The sequence below is a fragment of the Tenebrio molitor genome, chromosome 3 (assembly GCF_963966145.1).
Source record: "Tenebrio molitor chromosome 3, icTenMoli1.1, whole genome shotgun sequence".
Taxonomy (NCBI): domain Eukaryota; kingdom Metazoa; phylum Arthropoda; class Insecta; order Coleoptera; family Tenebrionidae; genus Tenebrio; species Tenebrio molitor.
In genome coordinates, this window is record NC_091048.1 from 25,339,214 (window position 1) to 25,360,494 (window position 21,281).

Sequence of the window (21,281 nt, forward strand, 5' to 3'; positions counted from 1 at the left end):
CGCATTTACATATTTCAGTTGTGAAAGAAATTTTTAAGCTTTCCAACTATGGGAACGTAAAACCGCACGTTATGTCTATTATTGTAGTGTCGCCGTCAGGTAAATCACAAAAACCACGGCATAATTAATGGGACATTCGGTCAATCTGCACGACCCATTCTGAACGCGATTCGCATCAAACCCCCACAGAAACCGCCATCATAATGTCCCCGGCTCTGTAATTTCGCGGTTGGAAACGCGCTGTTTTAACAGATAAGCGACCGGAAACTCTGACAATGGGAACCGGAGTCAACACTCGTAACCTTCCACCCGTATATCCGGCCGCACTTGTTTCTGCCTCCGGAGCCAGACGTGCACGCATATTAAACAATTTAAAAAACAACAGTTAGCCAGCGCATTCGATTATTCCGGTGTCTTATCTTTCACCCGGAATCGATCCCGATTCGTACAACGGTCACTGTTATGCAGCCGACAGATCGGGCAATTGTTGGAGCATGTTCACATCTAACCAGTAATTAAGGTCGTTTTACACACCATTGTTCGCAGCCGTACCGAGAAGAACCGAAAATGGTTGTAGTCCATGCAGCAATTTGTTGTTGTAACAGTTAGCGAACGTGAGATCGGAATCGTTGGGTTTTCCGGGAACGGTGGGTGATGAATGGTCGCGCCGACAAATTGCCCAACAGACATATTACCACGCGACACCCATGTCGTGTATCACTTGGTGGAGTGGGAGGCTCATTATTCAAATTGCAGACTGGTGGAAGTCAACGGGAAGATTGTCTTGACGAAGAACCGAGACGACTTGTCCAGACTGTTGGCGGCGGCTCCGGACCCCGCTCAACTCGTGATCCTGCGGAAACTGTCCGAAAACGGCAGCAACATCTCTTCGGGGGTCACCAACAAAGAGGTGGCGTCGCTTCGGTGCGAACTGGAGGCGGTCAGAGAGAGAGCTGAGGAGGCGCAAAAGACCAAAGACGGTCTCATCTCGGACAACATTCGCCTCACCCACAGGATCTCGTACTTGGAGGAACAGGTACAGTACCAGCAGAGTCAGTACCAGCAGTAACGAAATGTTCCAGGTGTCGGAGCTTTTGTCCCGCAAGCCGGACCAAGACGTGCGAGTCCTGTCCAAAACTCCTGTGATCTCGACGGTGAAGACCAACCAGAACGTGACCAACATCAACATAACGACCCAACCGGCGACAGCGAAGGAGCTCCAAGTCTTCCAAAAGGGCCCGCAGGTCACAGCTTTGGTGGCGAACCTTCCGGGCCTCGAGGCCTCCAAAGACACCCACTCCTCGCTGCCGGTCAGATCTAAGAGCAGTCTCTCCAACGTGTCGAATACGCACATTGCGGCACCGAGTCCGCAATCCGACGGGTACCACTGCCACAAGAACCACCGCCACAAGCACAGATCGTCGAGACACGGAGCACTGCAAACCTCGACGAGTACCCAAAATCTCGAGCAGCAAAACGAGAAGATCTCCTACAGGAAGCACAACCATCATCACCACCACAGAGAGAAGGATTACAGCTCGGAGACTAACTCTGCGATCGAGCACGTGACGAGGTACAACAAGAAGAACACGGAGAACGGGCACAGGTACTCGACGAACTCGGAGAAGGAGTACGGTCCAGACATCATGGACCAGAGCTACAAGAAGGCGACGAAGATCGTCCACGAACTGACCAGATCCAACAGGGACAGTCTGTACGAGAAGCATCGACAGAAGTGCATCACCGCCTCCGAGAAGTACAATACTGACATTTTGAAGCATTACAACGCGAGGAAGTCGACGTCGGTGCTCGATTTCCGTTCGGAAGTTCACATAAGTCCGAAGTACTCCGACTCCAAAAGCGTGGAAGAGTTGGACACGACGTCCAACAACGACAAAAGAATCTACCGGAAGATTCAAGACTGTCGCAGCATCAAATCGCTCGATTTTGACAGCGACTGCAACTCGACGAGTAACGGATACAAATCGAAGAGTGTGGATTACACGTCGGAACCGATCGAGAACAACAATCGGAAGCTGAGCGGATACTCCGGGTATTACGGAGAGGTGAAGCCCAGACCCACGCCCCCGAAGAAACCGCTGAGACTGTCGCTGCACAAGACGCAAAGTCTGCAGTCGGTGGAGACGCCCCCGGCGACGCCGAACACTTCCCCCAACAAGAACGAGTCGAGGAAGAGAAATTATAAAGGGGAGACGCCGCTCAGCAAGGACCAGAACGGAGTCAACGGAGATTTGGGGTTGAAGTGGATGAGTTTTGGACAGAAGGGGGTGGAGAACGGAATCGAGAGCGGGAGTTGGTGTTGAGCGACGAATTGGTAGTTTGTGTACAAAATCATTATTCTATTGCGTGTAGCTTTAAATGTAATGTAATTTAAATGTAATGACTGATGACAATATATAAACCTACTACACCAAATCAATTGACTGTAATGAATAAGAATCGATAAAAGATCTCAAATTTACAAACCAATATTTCCAGAGTTAATAAAAAAGTGCAAAACATTCCCCGTTTTCGTTCGACAGATTTATACCGTTTATAGGAATGGAGAATCATCGGCAAGACAGGTCATTATTATTCGATATTACTGTAAGTCCTGAATAGATTATTAAAGGCTCCAAATCGCTTAAAATTTTTAAAATTAGCTTGACGTTTCGTTTTGACAAGTTGTGACATTTATCAAAATCCGTCCACATAAAGTCTGTCTCAATTCTAAATTTCCACCAACACTGCATTCTACGTTGGAAATACAACGGGCAACACTGTTTGGTGAAAAATGCGTCAGATTGCATTTGTTAGGTTATATGTCAGTTTCCATTTTTACAACTCAAAATTTTAGAATAAAGGAATAGAACGAAAACCTTTTTTAAAATGCAACAAGTAAGTAGGTAGAAAATCAAATTCTAAAAGCAAAATGAATTTATGAACAAATTTTAATGTTTTCGAATCATGTTTATAAAATAAATATATTGCCAACTTTGGTTATAAGAATCCCCAATTTAAAAATATTTTTATTTTGCCAACATAATTCAACAGGTAGTGGAAATTTAGAATTGAGACAAACTATAGGAGAAAATTCTCAAATTCTGACAGTGTCGAACAAAAAAATAATTTTTGTTGTAAATCCAAGCTTAATTCCAGAGGTCATGTAGAATAGTTATCAGTTATCACTCTCATAAGTACCTAATTATTAGATGTGATGTGACTTAACAGGTCGCAAGAAGTACCAACATTGTGGCTTCGAATGCAGCATTAAACATTAAATTCTTGTTCTGACAGTTCTTACCCGCTGACATAGTGCGAATTTAATATCAAAGAAAGATGCTTTATTTGATGAGAAATAGAGCCTTAGTGACACAATAATTATTTAAGTAATTACCAATTAATATTAATTATTATTTAAACTGATCCAAAAAAGTTAGGGATATTGCTAAATATTTAAGTTAACTTTATCAAAATCCATCAGTAAGTTATTTTAAGGAGAATTATTGAATGATTTTTTAATAAACGTTTTCACACATATAATGAGTTTTGACTTATGTCAAACTTTTACTCTTCTTGGGATACATTATAAATTATAATATCAGTATCCCTAACTTTGTTTAATCAGTTTATATTTCATTTCTTTATTAAAAAAAAAACAATAGATAGGCAACCAATAATACACGAGTGTTTTAGAGTCTGCATGCACTCTCGAAATGAAACGTCAATTTCCCCGTTTTAAAATTTGATATTTATCTTTTCATGATGTTATTACAAAAAATAAATAAAAAATGACAACTTTTGTTAAGAAAACGTAAATTACTTTGTTCACACGTCCGACATATTCACGTGGAATCAAGTTGGGTGAGTAAGCAGGTCAGAGGAATGTTATTTATTATACAACTTTTTCAAATAATGAATTCGTAATTGTAGCATCCCATTGGTGCTTACAATTAGTTTATTCCCATCAGAACTTCATATAAATTTGTATTCGGAGTGATCTTTTCCTCCCTTAGATAAAAAATAATGACGGGAGATTGCGGATGTTGTCGTTATTAAAATCATAGAAATAAAATATTTCCCACAAGAAATTAACGTTGAAAACGGCAAGGAATTGATTTATGGCCTCTTGGTTGTACCAACACATAAAGATAGGTGGGTTTATGATCGATTCAGATAAATAAATCACCAGTTGCAATAAAGTGTGAATGAGCTATAAAAAACATCCTGAAGATTATGTATGGTTTCATTTAATGAATATTATTGTTTTTTGGGAGAAAACTTTGGGAACTGCTCAGAATTGAGTTAAATAAAACAATGTTCACATTTTGACAAGTCTGACAACCAACAGTCATATCAAATATTTATTGCTATAATTTTCCAGATCACGATAATAAATGAACGCTTCATTGGATGAATAAAAAGCAATAAAACTATGCTTCTGTATTATTGAAAATGTATAACAATTATATGAGTTACAGCAATTTAGAATATGTCCAATTTGTAATTAAGGAATGTATAATAGCAAACAATTACAGAAATCAAAGAGAGAAATAATTTAAAACACATTAAGTGATTCTACATGAAACCAAATGTCACAACAATTTATTTGGTGTCTTATTATCAATAACCATCTTACAACTAAATTATAATTTAAAGTTAACTTAAATTATCATTATATTAGATGTACTGTATTTATGGATTTTGCAAGCCCTGAAGCTTCACCGCCAGGATGATAAACAACGAAGGATAAATTTCAACAAATGGCACTGTAAGGCAAATCGCTCTGTAACATCGTCCATATTCAGAAATGGCTTTCTCGCTTAAAAAATCTACGTCTCCGAAAAAAAAGAGTCGAACGTAAAAAGAGTGCAAATTACACTGGAAAAACATCATACTGGTAAAAAAATTAATTCTGTATATATTTACATTTTGTACAATATCTCAATATTTAATGACTAATATGTTACATTAAAGTATCACACAACGAAATCAGTAGCAAGCAACACACATTTATTTAGAAGCGCTTCTTGCATAGTTTCCCTCTAATATCGTCAAAGCAGACACACACTGCCTTTGGTCATGAAATTAAGCACACACAAAAAACTGGAAATATTTTATTGATTTGTAAAAAAAACCCTAAATTATAAAAACATGTACAACAACTTTCGTTATTAGAGGTAAACTGTTCGAGTTACAAATAATAATGGTCGTCGGATTAAAAAATTAATACAATTTAGCTACACCACATCTCGTTATCACAATCATAATCGAAAGCTTAGTTAAAATTCCGTTGCATGATAAAATGAACTCAGTAAAGGACCGCTGATTTGCTGACCGCCGCTGCCGCATCGACCGATTCTGAACGAAAAATCCAATTTAAGTAAAACCGAAAGACCTGAATATGAGACGAAGAAATTAATTGATTGATTAATTACACTAGAACTTATCCTGAAATAAAAATAAGTTATTAGTTGCCGCCACTGCAATGATATTCTCTGTAGGATGCCAGGCTGTGTGTAATATTTTTTTATTAAAATCTAAACAGTCCACACTAATTTCATCTTTTTTACGTTTGCCTCCCGAACACACTTTTCTCGGTTTTAAAATTGTTTTAGGTTTGGCGATGTCCTTCGATGCTTCCAGCGTCACTTCTCGTTTCGTTGTCCTATCGAACATCCTAAAGAAATTGTTGTAGGAACCAGTCATTATTGCCATGTCGTTGCCGTTCCAACAGCACTCGAACTTATCGAATATGCAATCGTTCTCGTACAGTGAACACAGCTTGGATCTGAGATATTCGTGAACCTGGAAAATATTTTACGGTCAAACATGAGCCACAAACAACCCTGTCACGTGACAAACCGTACTTATTTATTTCTATTCGATTATGTTGAAACGGTCGCGTGCCACGTCCTCCCCCCCGAAATTTCCAAAACCAGAACTTAATTGCTCGATGGCACTGTATTTTATACCTCGCTATTAAAACAACGTATGTACTTACATATTCCCGTCTAGAAATCTGAATTCCGTTTATTTAGAACTAGAGGTCGCCCTGCGGTTGAAATTCGACCGTTTTCATTAAATTTTTAAGTTTGAACCTCGGTTTGAACGTTATTGAGTTGAGAGTATACCTCTATAATCATCGCATATAATTTTTTGGAATTTTGTTCTATTACGTCAGCTGCGAGCGTATACAAATACGTCATTATGCACTAATTTTCAAGTTTTTTGAAAAATACGAACGGTAGGAAAAATGAGGTATAGTTTGGCTATGCCACATTTAAAAAACAATAACGCGTTTTTTGACATTTATTGAAACAAAAAAACTGGGCGGTTAAAAAAATAAAATGTCCATTGAACTTAAAATAAGTAGTTTGAATATGAATTTAATGATTCAAAAACTCTTTCATCGTTTGCTAAATGCCCTTGACCGTTCGTTATATTCGGAAATATAAAATCTCAAACCATTGAATGATCGAACTTGCTGCGACGTACAATTGAAAACTGGCTGCCTCAATAAAATTCCAATTTTTTTGACACTTATTTATTGTCATCGCAAATGCAGCTATAATTGGAAATTGACTTCTTTGAAAGTTAAATGGTAAAATAATACCAGAATATGTTAAATTAATCTGTGGAATAAAAAATTCTCTTATTGCGTGCGGTTCCAGTTAAAACTTCAATAGCATTTGGATGCATAAACTTGATGCGTCTTCTTGTTCCATTGACTAATGCTTCCTTTGTATTTAAGTTTCTGATCAGTAAAACGATGCAATTAACTTTCAATACTAACTTACAGTCTTTGCCAAAACCAAATAACCACCAACACTGCATTCTACCGAGAAAATCAACCGGCAACGTAGTGTACTTAGATTTGATTGGTCTAGCATCCTAGTAATATCAAAATTGCAATTATACATTTAGTGTAATTTTGTTTTCACTAACTGAATTCAACAGGTGGTGGTTATTTGGGTTTGGCACGGCCTATATGTGGTGGCAAACCACTAATAGTCAAAGAATTTTGTATTTCACTCCCAAGAGTTTTTTTTTATGAATAATCTAAATAAACTCCCTCTTAGAGTGGGTTTCACTGCGGGGGGATGGATTAAATCAATTACTCCGCATTCGCTCCAAATTCACTCCGCTAATTTTTTACAGTGTATGAAGATAAACAATGAACTTTTTGAAATTTCTAACATACAGGTATCCCCGAAATGAAGATGAGTCCATAACTCCCTTATTTATCGGAGGATTTGCTGAAGACAATAATGGAAACATCTCTATAATATTTGCTAATTTCTTTTGGTTAATTTTTTATGGCAGAATTACATAAACACCGTTCACGTTGTTTTGGAATAATGGGTGGTCACGATTTCTTTTTTTTAACGTTGGACACACTGCTTGGTTTTCGTCACTAAAGTACCTGACATGTGGACCTGTCAAAATGAACATAACATGTTGCTGAATTTTCCACGACGTCTGAATATTCTTCTAGTGCAAACTAGAGTGGTATATAAGAGAAAGTAGGCTCGATCGTGGTTCCTAGGGGAGTGTTTGAGAGTTAGCAAATTTAAATAGTTAACATAATATTTATATTTTATTTTCACTCCAGAAATATTTTCTTAATGAGCAATTTTATTTAAACGCAGATAATGATAATTTTGACAATAAAAGTGCAGCCAATTATCATCGAAAAACGCCCTCATTAAAAAGCGTAAGAATATGCCTACTGCAAATCGATCTAAAATTTTTGTAATTATTGCAGAATTAAATTTTGTTATTTCTCATTTTCAACAGAGAGCAATTCGGGAATAAAATAGTGGCAATTATGAGTTGCTACATTAAAAAAAAATCTCTTTTAGATACGTGCAATATTGTATCTCTTTTTAATGGAAAAACTGATACCCTTAAAGGGGACGCATTTTAGAAAGACAATTTCTCTGGAATACCTGAAGCGCGGCTTTATAAAACAAATTGTAATTTCTCATTTGTTTTGTTTAGCTGCCAACCGTTTTATATTTGAAATGCAAATGAGGAACAAAATTCTATCTGCTGTTATTCTGACAATGCTTTAACCGTAACGGATGGATCCCAAAGAAAGTACTTTTTACAGCTCGCTTCGTACCATGAATGATAATTATCAATGCACAATGAACAATTGCAACGATTTGAATAAAATAATAAATATTTACTTTCTTCTGACTAAATGTTAATTGTGTCTTGTTTAAAACGGAAATATAAAAAATAAAGTAATTTCATGTTATCTTGATTATATCTTACTGCTAGCAATTACAGACGCTGAAGAACACGAAAAAAGACCGAAATAATAATCTAGCAAGCAACACATTTGAGCCAGCAGTTCTTAGTTTTTTTTTTGGTTGTACTCGTACTTCGACTATAGGCGCAAATGGATATAACACCCCTACAAAACAATAATTGTTTGACTAGGAATATATTTTGGAAACTGAGTGTTTTACGATGTTCTATTTAAGCAGAATAGGTCAGTGGTATCTGATATACAGGTTATTCATCATCGACTTCCCGCAAAAATTTAATGTTATGCAACACAAAATGCAGTTTGAAACAGCGCCTAAAGTGTGGTTGCTGAACAGATGAAGTAATAAAACCGCTACTTAGTAGCCGCGTATTTTAAACAGGAGCTTCCAATTGGCTTATTCAAAACGCGCGCATATTTTTAAAAGCCTGATGTACACTTGCTTTCAAAACTTTCGCGTACACATTCAAAATCAAGTAACAACGATTTTGCAAAATTTAAGCAGTGTGAACGGGTAATTTTGAGATTAGGTTAAAGATGACCTTGACAGCAATTTAAAAAATTATGATCGGTCTTCTACTCACGGTTCCTTCTTTACATATTACCTGTAGAACAGTGCTTTTATTTAGCCCATTATGAGTAGTAACCATTCTTATGGACCTCTTCTTCTAATTTGGAAAGCATCAAAACTTAATCTTGCTCTGTCAGTCGAGTCATTTTGACTTTTTAAAAGTTTAAATTTCAGAGTTGATTAATTACAGCCCTGATTTAAAACAGCGAAAAATAGGTGTACGCGAAAGTTTTGAAAGCAAGTGTACATCCACAAAAATCACTTGACGGCATCTCATTAATTTTTAACCTCGCTTCGGCAGTTTGACTACGTGTTCATGTTTGGAGAAGATGTGCACGTCAATGAATGCAACATTTTCTTCAGTCTATCAACTATATCATATTCTTATGAGAATGATAAATAGCAAAGAACCTGCCTCATTGTGAAACAGGCTTCGGCGTATATCGTTGTACGCAACTAACGCCACATCCCTTTTTTTTATTAGTCCATCTGTTCAGCGATCACACTTTAGGTTTAATTTTAAATAATTTCTAATCCATGATGGCATGCATCATTGTGAATCATTTTGGAGTCTGATATAATAAAAACATTTCGTACGTCAGTTTTTACGCGATTTCAACATGTATTCAAACGGTGAAAAAAGCAGACATGTTTCTGATCTTTGGTGAGTACCGTGAAAATGCCAATCTAGCAATTTGAGCTTTTGGTATTTTGTGTTGCATAACATTAAATTTTCGCGGAAACTTTACGATGAATAACCCTGTACATTTAAAAAGTCGAAAAGGCAATTAACTTTTTAAAATAATATATTTCAGCTTAAATTTCCAGGGAAATTCCGTTGAATTTCGCCACACTTCAAACGATTAATTTTTTTACAATTTTTCTTTGACAGGAAATCAAATTTAATAAAATAACGGCACTAAATAAATTGCCATTACATTGTTTCTAAATATACAGGCGATGCTCAAAAAGCTAAAATTTTGCCGTGTTAGTTTACGCAATCCATTACATCGGAATTGTATTTTCTTGTTTTTCATATCATATCTAAAATAAATATTGGCAGACTTTTGACACTCACAAATTTCAACAATGCGCTAACACTCTCACAATTGTAGGTTCCCTGACCGTACTTTGTTTATTATTTAAAAAAAACATCGGTTTGGACATCATTCAACGATGTTAATTTTCTTTATTTTTCACTTTAGTGTAATTGAAAGATAACTCCTAGGATACGAAATACGTAAACATGTCCATAACAACCGGGGAATAATAATAGGGCGTAATAAGAATAAGCGGGCGTAATGATTTCATAACGCCCTCATCAATTCATAATTGTAACAAAAAAGAAAATTTGACAATTATAAATAAACAATTTGTTTTTGTTTCATAGGCTACCAAATGTTGTATTTATGTAGGTAAAGTGTACACAAAGATGCCAATTCTGTTTTTTTTTTATTTCCAATTATTATTTGATTTAGAATACATTTTTTTTTTGTATAGTTTCTTAGAATAATTATTACGTTTTATGCATATGTTCCACTACGAACTGCATAGTTTGTTAGAAATATATCTTTATTATTATTTGGAAATGAATTGAGCTTTGGTCCACCGTGTACACTGGAGCTGGGCCATAAACACATAAACATCGATGCACTCCGCTCGTGCGATAGAATCAATAAACAATTATCTGCGGATAAAAATTTGCCAAGAAAGAGAAAGGATGTTATAAATCTCTTCAACAACGGATGTTTAAAATTATCAAATCGTTTCACAGTCTAGTAGAGAGTGTTGTTTACCACCGCCCACAAAATAAGTACAATAAAAAAAAATTTAAACCCAATAAGTGTTTGATTAAACAGTGCAAAAGTGTAATCAGTCTGTTCTATATAATAATAATCAATTGATCGTTCAAGTTCAACAAACCCGATAGATAAAAGCCATAAATTTGCCAAGCCGGTGGAATTTATTTTCGGCGGGAAATCGTTCCAACAGTCGCATAATAATTGATGGCAACTGCGATAAAATACACTTTTAGTTTCTGTCCGAAACCGAGCCGGTACTAATCTGAGATTTGTTCGATTCGTATCGATCCGACGACGAAAATAAACCGGAATAATTATGTATCAGCAAGTGGAAATAAATCTGTTTCGAATTAACTGGAGGGAAGATTACGCAAAACGTCGAAAAACCGACCTAGAAGCGGCGAACCTGCGACAAAAAATTACCAATTACCGATGGCTCAAAAAAGTGGAATTATGCGTATTTTTATAACGGTTTCCAAGTCGACAAACACTATCAAAAAAAACTTGTTAAAAATAATAAGCGACGTGCAAAAATAAACATAAATAAGTGGATTTTAAATCCGTGAATACAAAATAACTTCGGCTCGATTGAGTTCGGTGAAGTTTGTTCACTTATTCAATTAATTATTGTTATTCTAACCACTCTATTATGTGGCAAAATGGTTTATCATCGTCTTTTGTTCGCCAAGTAGGTTATGAGAACCGAATTTTGTCACAAAACAATGATCGTCTAGGACAAAACAGGAAAACAACTCACTAAGTTGGTAATTTGATTGTTATCAATTATTATCATTGCAGCTCTGCCGCATCGTCTACTCTGACATCTGTCAAAATTGTCTCCGAACCCCCGAAGCATTTACAAGACATTATGAACTTTTCTGAATTAGTATTGTTCTACACTCAACAGGAACAAAAAATTGCAGTAGCTGCTAAATGATAAAACTGACATTAGCGTTCTTCACGATGTCTTGTCGAGTGAGAGTTTGAAAAATTCAGGATCTAATATCTAAATGTAACGTTCCATTGCTTTAAAATATTCAATATTTATACTCTATTCTTTATCTTGGTGAGTGGTCAATGCGACCGAGCAAGCCATGGGTAGCTTTGTAAGTTTTACATTTTCCGCCAAATTTTTGTGTGGTGTAAATCAAATATTAACTGTCATTGCTGTCATTCAGATTCAGAATCTTCGTCAAGCATTCATGTCCAAATCTCTTAATCTTATGTGGCGATATGTAAAACATTATGCCCGTACCGGGCACTATTAAGTTTGGGTTTGAGAAATTAACCGATGCTTAAATCATAAGCCGGACCTAATTTGACAGAAAAGTGTGTGCCGGTCTAAAACATTTTGAAATTCCAAAGCAAGTTATTAAAATTTTAGAAACCGATGCGATATGAAGATGACACATTTGAGGTTATGTCTGGGTGCATGTGAATCATGAGCAATTTAAGCTGGAAAATAATAAATAGACAGACTTTGCGGCGTCTCTGCAAGTACCAACGCACTTTTCCATGGGAACTTTCAAAAATCCCTAAATTCAACTTGACGGAGTATTATGTGAAGCTTGATGGAGAAAAGAGAAGGTTTTGTTTCATCACGACTACGCACCAACTTATCTCCTGAGATCTGTTGTCCGTTTTAGTGGACATCTAGTGTTTATTGTATTATAACGGTAAACTCTCTTCTGCTGTTTTGAAAACCCAGTCTAGTAAAATGGACGCATGTGAGGTGCTATCTATCAGTCTAGTGGGCAAGTAGCGTTCTCTGAAAATATTTTGTTAGATTGTTAAACATGAGTGCCTCCAGCAAAGCAACTCTTGACGATAAGGTTTTAGACATATTTTATTAGTTGAAACCCCAAATAATTGCGACTAGAGGTAGAAAAGTCTAATCTTGCTTCGACAATTCAGTTTTGTCACACATTCTACAGTGAGAATTGCTTCATGTATACAGGGTGTCTCTCTCATCTAAGACTTTCGAGCCTAATAACTGAGTTATTTTCCAGCGGATTTTTGTGAAATTTAAAATGCAGATACTTTCGACGGTGAAGAATAAAATCCCATTAATGCAATCACCCAAGTCTTAAAAACGTCATTTTTACAGGCCTTTTTAAAATGTTGAATCAATTAAGATTTACATAAAAAATTGATCGTCAATAAAAAACCGTTTAAACGTGGCTGCAAATGCAAAAACGTAGACGCGTATGAAACAAACGCGCAATTTTGCAGAATTTTGGTCATCCCTTTTCGCAGAAGTGCAGGTGACATATTTGACGTTTATCTTGGTAACCTTACAACCACTTTCAAAGTTAAAGACAACATTTGGACGTAATTTATTATACTGGATGCTTTAATTCTTCCATAAAGAACTAAAACACGATCGCGATATTTTAGCAAGATAATTTAGTTCACGTACGTTTCCTGTGTCTTCAAATAAATTGACGATTCTCTTAACCTTACATTTTGTAAAGCCTACATTTGGATAGTGTTCCACGAGAAAACGAACTGTGTCATTGAAATTCTTACGACACTCTCCATAGGCAAATTTTTTTTCCCTTTTCAACAATATTGAAATTTCTGCCGCTGTAGTCTATTTTTAGAGTATTTTCAATAAATTTTCACAATTTGACGTTTCTAATAAAACGCGCCCAATTTTGACAGACTTTAAACGGTGTACAAAATGTTGCTTGGCAATTATCATCAATTGTTTCAAAAGGTAACTGCTCAAATACCTTCAAATTTTACATTAAATTTTTAACAACAAAATCTAATCATTTCGTTGAATCAAACGAGTGATTTACTTAATTGTTTGTGTAGACACCTATTTTTTAATGTTTAACAATCTAATAATAATCGCGCATAATTTTCGATAAAGGAAACATGTGTTAAAATTACATTTTTTAACTTGAGGTAATTGAACCTTCACGGTCTAAGATATTTGCATTTTACATTTCATAAAAATTCGTTGGCAATTAACCGAGATATTAGGCTCGAAAGTCTTAGCTGAGACACTCTGTATATTAATGTTAATTAGCAATTTTTGACAGTAAAACCCCCTTTCAGCCAAGAGAAGATTATGAAGGTTATGATTATGGTAGCTCTGCAAATGAGGACGACACAGAAAATTTTGAAAAGTGTACTGAAGAGGACCGAATTGAACAGTGTGCCAAAGGGCAGGTTGAAGACCAAACAAACATCGGATGAATCAAGTCTGGATTCTGATCCCGCCTTTGATATTACGGTCACTATTCTAAAAGCTTGTCATGAAAGAAAAACTGACAGATTTTTTGCACCGCAGGTCGACATACCAATTGAGAGGTATTTTACAGCACTCAAACTAATCAGAGTAATTAAAATTAACTTGGCTAGGATACTGGGTCTAACACAATGCTCAGTTTTTATTAAAAAATACCGATAAATTAAAAAAAAAAAAATCAGCTTTTCAATATACTGAAAAATTCCGCGCCGTTTTCACTGAGATCTTAAGAGAATCAGTTGCTGTGGCAACAGTTTAGGAACACGCTACGAAAAATTGTCACAAAAACCTGATTTCCCGGATAGTTCTTTAGATTTTTTTTTCATTCTATTGTAAATTGGATAAGCTCTCGGCGGGAAAGGAATTTTCAACAAAGGAGTCAGTATTGCATTTACTAAAATACACTGACCGGCACAAAAAACGACTCACTTTGAATTTTATTAATATAATTAAGTAAATAATTCATTCTTAGAATTTTTTGTTTGATATCATGTTGTATTGATAAGTGTTATTTAAGTTATTCTTTGCCAAAGAATATCCGACAAACAAAACATTAAACACAGCAAATAAAATTTTAATGGAAAAAATAATAAAAGTAATTTTTTAGGAAACATTTTATGTTATGAAAAATTGCCAAAATTTGAACAGCATTTTGAATTAGTATCTCGTATTGTCAAATTAAATCTTTTAACACGTAAATCAACCGACAAAAACACAACATGGAAGTAGCGCAAATTTTCTAATAATTTATTTCAACAAAACAATTCGGTTGCCATGGTGTCCATAGCACTCCCGATCATTGAAATTTTCCCAGTTTAACTATTTTAATAAAGAAAAATAAGCACAAATATAATTTTAAGATCATTTATTAAAGAAATCATAATAAATGAGTCGTTTTTTGTGCCGGCCAGTGTATTTATCAAATTGAAAGAAATCTCATTGAGTGTGGACATAAATGGACTGCAACATTCCTGCATTAGAATTATGCACGAAAATATAACCAGCTTTTTCGGTGTTGGGACACAAAACTTTGCAAACGCCTCTTACAAATATTTGATGGTCATATTATTGGAAGACGTAACTGACAGCAGAAACAATTATAAATATATTCTGGATCGCTTGAAACAAATGAATTGTCACTAAAAAAAAACCTTACCGAACATTACAAATTGATATTTTGCATTCTACTCCAAAAATTCCTTCTTGCACTATGGCGGACAATAAATTTAGGCCGGCCTGTCATTGGCTTGACATCAAAATGTGAAGCTGGCATTATGTTCAACTACCCCCATTTTCGATTTTTGTCATTCTTGTCATCGTGACACTCGTGACAGCGATAATCAAAATTAAAATTGGGAAAAGAAGCGTGCACCAGAAAGAAGTGCTACTACAAATCAGTTATGCTAGTGCGTCATGATCTGTAAGTTACGAAAAGGGCGAAGGAAACGCCAAACAGCTTGAAAACCTTCAGTTTGGCAAAGTGACACATCAGTCATAATGTATTAATGTCAATGTACAGTGGAGAGCACGGAATTTCGCACACCAATTTGTATGTCATTAAAAAAAACTATCTAGTCTAAGCTTTATTGTCATTATAATCAATCATGATATATGTGATCATGACTGATGTTTCACCTAAACTGTCCCGAAACTGCCGCCAGTATCTCATTTTAATAAAATTATGCCAGTGAAATGTCCAATGTGTGCGAAATTCCGTGCTCGCCACTGTACATGACAATTCCAAATTATTCTTATCAAAAATATGGCACCTGCAGTTTTTGATAAATATAGAATCATCTTACTTGCTTCTGAAAGGTTGTGTATGTTGATCTTTTGCTCCGCAGCTGGGATTTACCCCTTCCGTATGACACTGATAGATTTAAACGATTTTGACAACAGTAAAAAATAAGGTTAACCATCCTAAAGCTTGCTTTACAATTGAATATCATTAATGTCACATTGACGATCAATGTATTTTGGCCGCAATAGGACCACTAGAAATACGTTGAAACATTTCTCTCGAAAGGTACGTGTAATGCCGTTTTTAGCTTAAATTCTAAATTAATTTAATATTTCTTAATTTCCGGAAATTATCAAACCAACAATTTGATTGTTTATGTTTGCAGAATTCTAATTGAACTAAAAATCCTCTGTGGACACATCTAAATTGGACAAACGTTTGTGTCAAACGTGCCACTTTAAGCGAGCGTCAAGATTTAATTTCCAAATTTTACGACGCGAATTCGCAAACACAATTACTCGTGTTTATTTGTTCATCAATTCTGGTCTTGCGTCAAGACTCGCCTTTAATTCGAAATAAGTGTCCGAACGACCCTCGATTTGATAAAACCCATTCGGTTCCAGAGGAGGCCGTCACTTTATTATAATGTGAGTAACGCGAGAGATAAGTGCCGTTCGGCGTTATTCTGTTTACTCTAGTTGTAGTACTTGTAAAGTTTATGGCGGCTTCCAATGCGCAACCTTAAAATAACACCAATAAAATCGGCAAACCGACAAACACTTCGAATTCGATTAGGGGCGCCTTCGCGGTTTCCATTCTCCGCCGCCTAAAAGCTACACGACACGGTAAGAGGATGAGAAGGACTACTTACTGGATAAGTCTCTATCGGTTTGGTTTCCATGTGAAGATCCCAAACTTTAACGGATAAATAGTCTCTAGATATCATGTATCTGCCGTTATTCGACAACTTAACATCGGAAATACTCGATATAATTTCGGAAAAGAAACTCCTGTTCGTCGGATCTTCGGGTTCCTCGAACAGTTTAGCATGTCTGTCGCAGAGGGCCGACGCCCTCATGTCACATAACCTAATTGTACCCTTACTACTACTGTAAACGAACAGGTTGCACTCGACCGGATGGAACTCCGCCGCCGTGATGACCTCCGTCAGTTCTTCCATGTTCGTCGGTTTGATGTCGACGATGTTGAAACTCTGATCGGTGATCTCCAAGTGCCAGAGGTTGATGCGGAGGTCGTCCGCCGACAGATACGTCTCCTGGTCGGAATTGACCGATATCGAGTTGATGTGGTAGGTGTGCGCGTTGGCGAAGATCCTCCTCGGCGATGCCTCCACCATCAGCTCCATCGGCTTGATGGTGGGCACCCGGAGCGAGTTCACGTTCACCGGGTCTATCAGCGACCCATTCTCCGAGCGCGTGTTGTACCCCTCGACCTTCTTGTCCCTTTCCGAAACCTTCCACAGCTTGATCGTCTTGTCGTTGGTCGAGAGGAGGAAGTGGGCGGGATTGCGGCGCTTCAGCCATCGGATCTTGTTGATCTTCTCCTCGATCTCGAGACTCTTGAGGTAGTCGAATTCGGGCTCGTGCGACTGGAAGGTCGAGTAGACGTTGTACTCGCCTCGGCGTGGAAACGTCTTGGACCCGGGATCGCGCTGGAAGATCACCACGCGTCCACCCTTGTCGCCGGTCGCCAGCAGATCACCGTCGTGGTTGAACTCCACGCATGAGATTATGTCGGCCTCGGTCACGTCATCGTCTAGCGTACCCTTCACCTGAGCAAAGCACCACTGCACGTCTCCATTGCCTGCAAAACGAGGACAACACATCAGAACTTGATCTATTTAATGTCAAAGGGACGATCGATCGTCACGGGCTTATTCGTATTTTATTGGCGTCGCCGATGATGATGGGGGAGTTTAATGAAGAACTGGTCACGTTTTCGGCACGACGGTTCTCGATGCGTCTGTCTCTACATTGCTACTTTGACGGAATTTTCCGCGAAAACACGGCCAACAGCAGAAGCCCTACTTTACGGCGGATTTACACTCCACACGATAATAATCTTTATTACCCACGTTGAAGAAAACACAAACGAAAATAGAAAACCTAAACATCATCGAAATGTTTATTTCTATTATGTAATCGATTTGAAAAACTAAGAAATGATTTATGCGCTTTTCGGCGTTTTCGTATTTCAGCTTTGTTACATTTTCAAGTTCAATGTTGTGGTGTATTTTTATCACAACGTGATTTAACGGGTCATGTTAGAATTATCATGAAAATTATGTATTCAAATCTTTGCATATTTACACAACTGCTTTTAAATCAACATTTTATAAATTCAGGTTAGATCTTTGTTCGCTTTATCTACCATAATGACAAAGTTGTCAATTGCAAATAAATAATACAAGGAAAATGAATGGGACCTAATACACTACCTTGGGATACTACCCCTTCAAGCTAACTACTTTACTCCTTGTCAACAACAGCATTTTCTGGCCGAGACAATATTACTCATTTGGAATTATTCTATGAAACACGGGTATCGTCTCTTTATTCAAGATTATACAGGGTTATTACATATAAATGATTGTAGTCGAAGCAGGCCATGCCCATGTTATGAAATTTTTGCCGCTTTCATGTGAACTGTCAATTTTTATCGCTGCCACTGTCATTTTTTCGATGAAAAATGTGGTGATGAGAATTTTATTTATTTTTTTTTAATCAACGATTGAATCCAAAACTATTGAGTTGTTCAATTTAACTCCTGTGTGTGAACGGCGTGTACTCACTTATTCACATCATTTTTATGTTTTTTATATGGAGCGGCAACCATAAATTTTACATTCAGTTTTTACGCCTACTACAATCATTTATAATAACCCTGTATTGTATCTGCCAACTTTGACCAATCCAAACGAAAGTGAAAACATGACGTGTTTAGCAATTATTCACATTTTTTTTAACAGACGGTCATTGATTGTTCAATGAAAAACTTAAATAAAAAATAAAAATGAAACGGATAACCTGTTTCAAAATCAAAAATACACTACCTATTGAATTATGTTAGCAGAAACAAAGAAATCCCTAGAATAAATTTCATTTTTTGGGTTGGACCAACGTCCCGCCAAAATCTGACATGGAATTGTTGAGTTTATTACGTAACACAAAATAATTATTATGTACAAAAAGGTGGTATCTCCCATATCACATCTTTTGATTGAAATAATAAAATGAGAATAAGAAAAACACGATAAACTATGACCAAAACGACTGTCAACAGTTTTCTTTCATAACCTCACTTTTTCCGATACTTGCAAACACTAAAAACAAAAGTTGGAGACGTTGTCGGTTGTATTTTCGAGGTAGAATGCAGTGTTGGGGGATTTTTGATTTTGAAACAGATTATACGAACATGAACTCCTGTATTTTCTGAAATAGTTTTTCGCTTCGACGTTCTGAAAATACACATCTTCAAAATTTGCAATCTGTCAATATTAACAAAACTAAGTATAAATAACAATGATAAAGTTTAATCTAAATCTGTCGAGCAATTTTTTTTAATAAAAAATATTTGTGGATTTGATTGCTTGGTCAAATAATTAACTCATAGTGTTAACGATTTTTTTCGACAACAATAAGTTTTTCGAATTACATAATTTCTGAATAAACATTTTCTTACATGAGGTTTTACAAGCCCAAAGTCTGCTTTTAATCTGTCATGACAGAAAATAGTTACACATTTTCTTCTCAACATTTCGCACTTGCAGTAATTTTCTCAATCACAAGAAACTAATTGTGACACAGTTTATGAAATACAAAATATATCGGGTGTTCATTTAAATTTATTCTCAAAGTTGACGGTGAAGAGTCGATTGTGAACGCGCTACTCCTCGGCCTGCAGAGCAAAAACCACAAACAACGCAAAAAATGAGGTTAGATATAAACAGCTGATCCGTGATCTGTAATCCGTAATGCGTTCACAACTGACTCTTCAACGCCTACTTTGACTTGGACTGTCAAAATAACAAATTACACCACTTATCTTGACAGCGTGAACTTCATAAAACGTCAAACTGACAATATAGCACCGGCGACCCTCAAATGTCAAAATCAATCAAAGCCGCAATATTTTTAGGCCACGGTTTTGTTGACAGTACACTCGGTGACGTTTCAAGTGCCATATCAATTAGATCGAGTGGCAAATACATTTTTTTATCATCAGTTGTCCATTCAACAGCAATTTCGCAAAAAACTTTCAGTTACAGATTCCATCCGAGACGAATCATCGCTGACCCGCTAAACCATGAATGGTCTTCACTTTCATGTCCCACTTTCGGTTCATCTATTACCTTGTTGGGACATTCACCTTCGTCGATTGTTATTTGTTAAACCGTCGAAAATGCCAACGGCACATTGTAACGATAGTTGCGCAAACAACGCGATTACTCTCGTTTAATTGCGGCTTTACATCTAAAACCTGGATTTGGTTGTTTGTGAAAATTTCTTGATCGCACGCAAGTACCTGAAGGTTATTACTCAGTCACCTCGACGATATTCGCACGGTCAAGAGTCCAACGATCAGAAAAATGAAGAACGTTAATTAATATTGCATGATTAAAAATGTTACTGTTGTGAGTGTGTTAAGATGCATGATGGGAATTCTGCTATTCACTTCCAGTGCTGGCCACTCGAGCAGAACACGTTTCCCAGCGGAAATTTTAATTTTCCTCGGCGATATTTGCGATTCAAAAAAAAAAAATTATTATTTGCATACAGATTAAACCCAAAGGAAAATCAATAGAACAAACGCTAAAGCAAGAGATAAGACTTGATTATGAAAGTTTGAGATTTCTCAATTAAGGCTGCTTTATCTGGTGCCGCAAAAAATATGATGTAATTAAATAGGAATTAAGTGTTCAACTGTAATTTGGAATTGACGAATTTCCCGCCAAAACTTCAACAGCTACTTGATCAATGTGAATTCGAAGATTTGAAATAATAGTGCAAATGGAGGATGTGTTCTAAAATTAGAAGTGCATTATGCAAGCGTCAAAGTAAATATTCTACATATTTAAAAAGGTCAAAAGTGCATCTAAACACCAAGAGTGGACGAGACTAGAACTGAATAGCACAACAAGACGATGCCCCAACCCAACACTGCCCACCCAATCGCGGAATTTCCGATTCTCGACCTAGATACGCCAAATTCTGGAAAGGCAGTTGCGCAAATTTCGTTTCCTGATCAATACATACGCAATTTTTGTAAATTCGATACACACTCACACTAGCACACATTCACGCCTAGTCGCGAGCCCTATTGCAACACAAAACATTGGACAAATCAGTCACGCTTTCCAACCGACCTGGTTTGGTGGAAAAAGGGCACCTCTACGCACTCCATTAATAAGAGAAAAAAAATTTGCATCGCAAAACACAAACCTTTACCGAACAACGTCGACGCTAATTTACTCTTTGAAATCATGACGTTGCGTCACACACTACTGAAACGATCTAGCCCCGGTTGAAAAACTACAGAATCTGATAAGAGATAGATAACAATACCGGTAAAGATAAACTCAGCCGTCGTCTCCGGCGTATCATTTACTT

General features: G+C 36.6%; 2 protein-coding genes across 10 annotated transcripts in view; one reads left to right on the forward strand and one right to left on the reverse strand.

The window, feature by feature from the left end:
- The window catches only part of sprt (PDZ domain-containing protein sprite), a 28,585-nt gene extending 26,149 nt beyond the window's left edge, over nt 1-2,436 (forward strand). For all 4 annotated transcript variants that reach the window (XM_069041753.1, XM_069041754.1, XM_069041755.1 and 1 more), the window contains 2 exons: nt 757-1,036; nt 1,083-2,436. In XM_069041753.1, the coding sequence (XP_068897854.1) occupies nt 757-1,036; nt 1,083-2,324 (1,522 nt within the window). In that variant the 3' untranslated portion in view covers nt 2,325-2,436. The remainder of the gene's footprint in view (nt 1-756; nt 1,037-1,082) is intronic.
- Nucleotides 2,437-4,320: 1,884 nt separating this feature from the next.
- Nucleotides 4,321-21,281, reverse strand: part of tws (protein phosphatase 2 regulatory subunit tws) — a 36,550-nt gene continuing 19,589 nt past the window's right edge. For 5 of the 6 annotated variants that reach the window (XM_069043263.1, XM_069043262.1, XM_069043260.1 and 2 more), the window contains 2 exons: nt 16,523-17,475; nt 4,321-5,808 (listed from right to left, as the gene is read on the reverse strand). In XM_069043263.1, the coding sequence (XP_068899364.1) occupies nt 5,440-5,808; nt 16,523-17,475 (1,322 nt within the window). In that variant the 3' untranslated portion in view covers nt 4,321-5,439. Of the gene's footprint in view, nt 5,809-16,522; nt 17,476-21,113; nt 21,233-21,281 lie in introns of those variants that run through there. The other variant, XM_069043265.1, reaches the window with a different exon arrangement.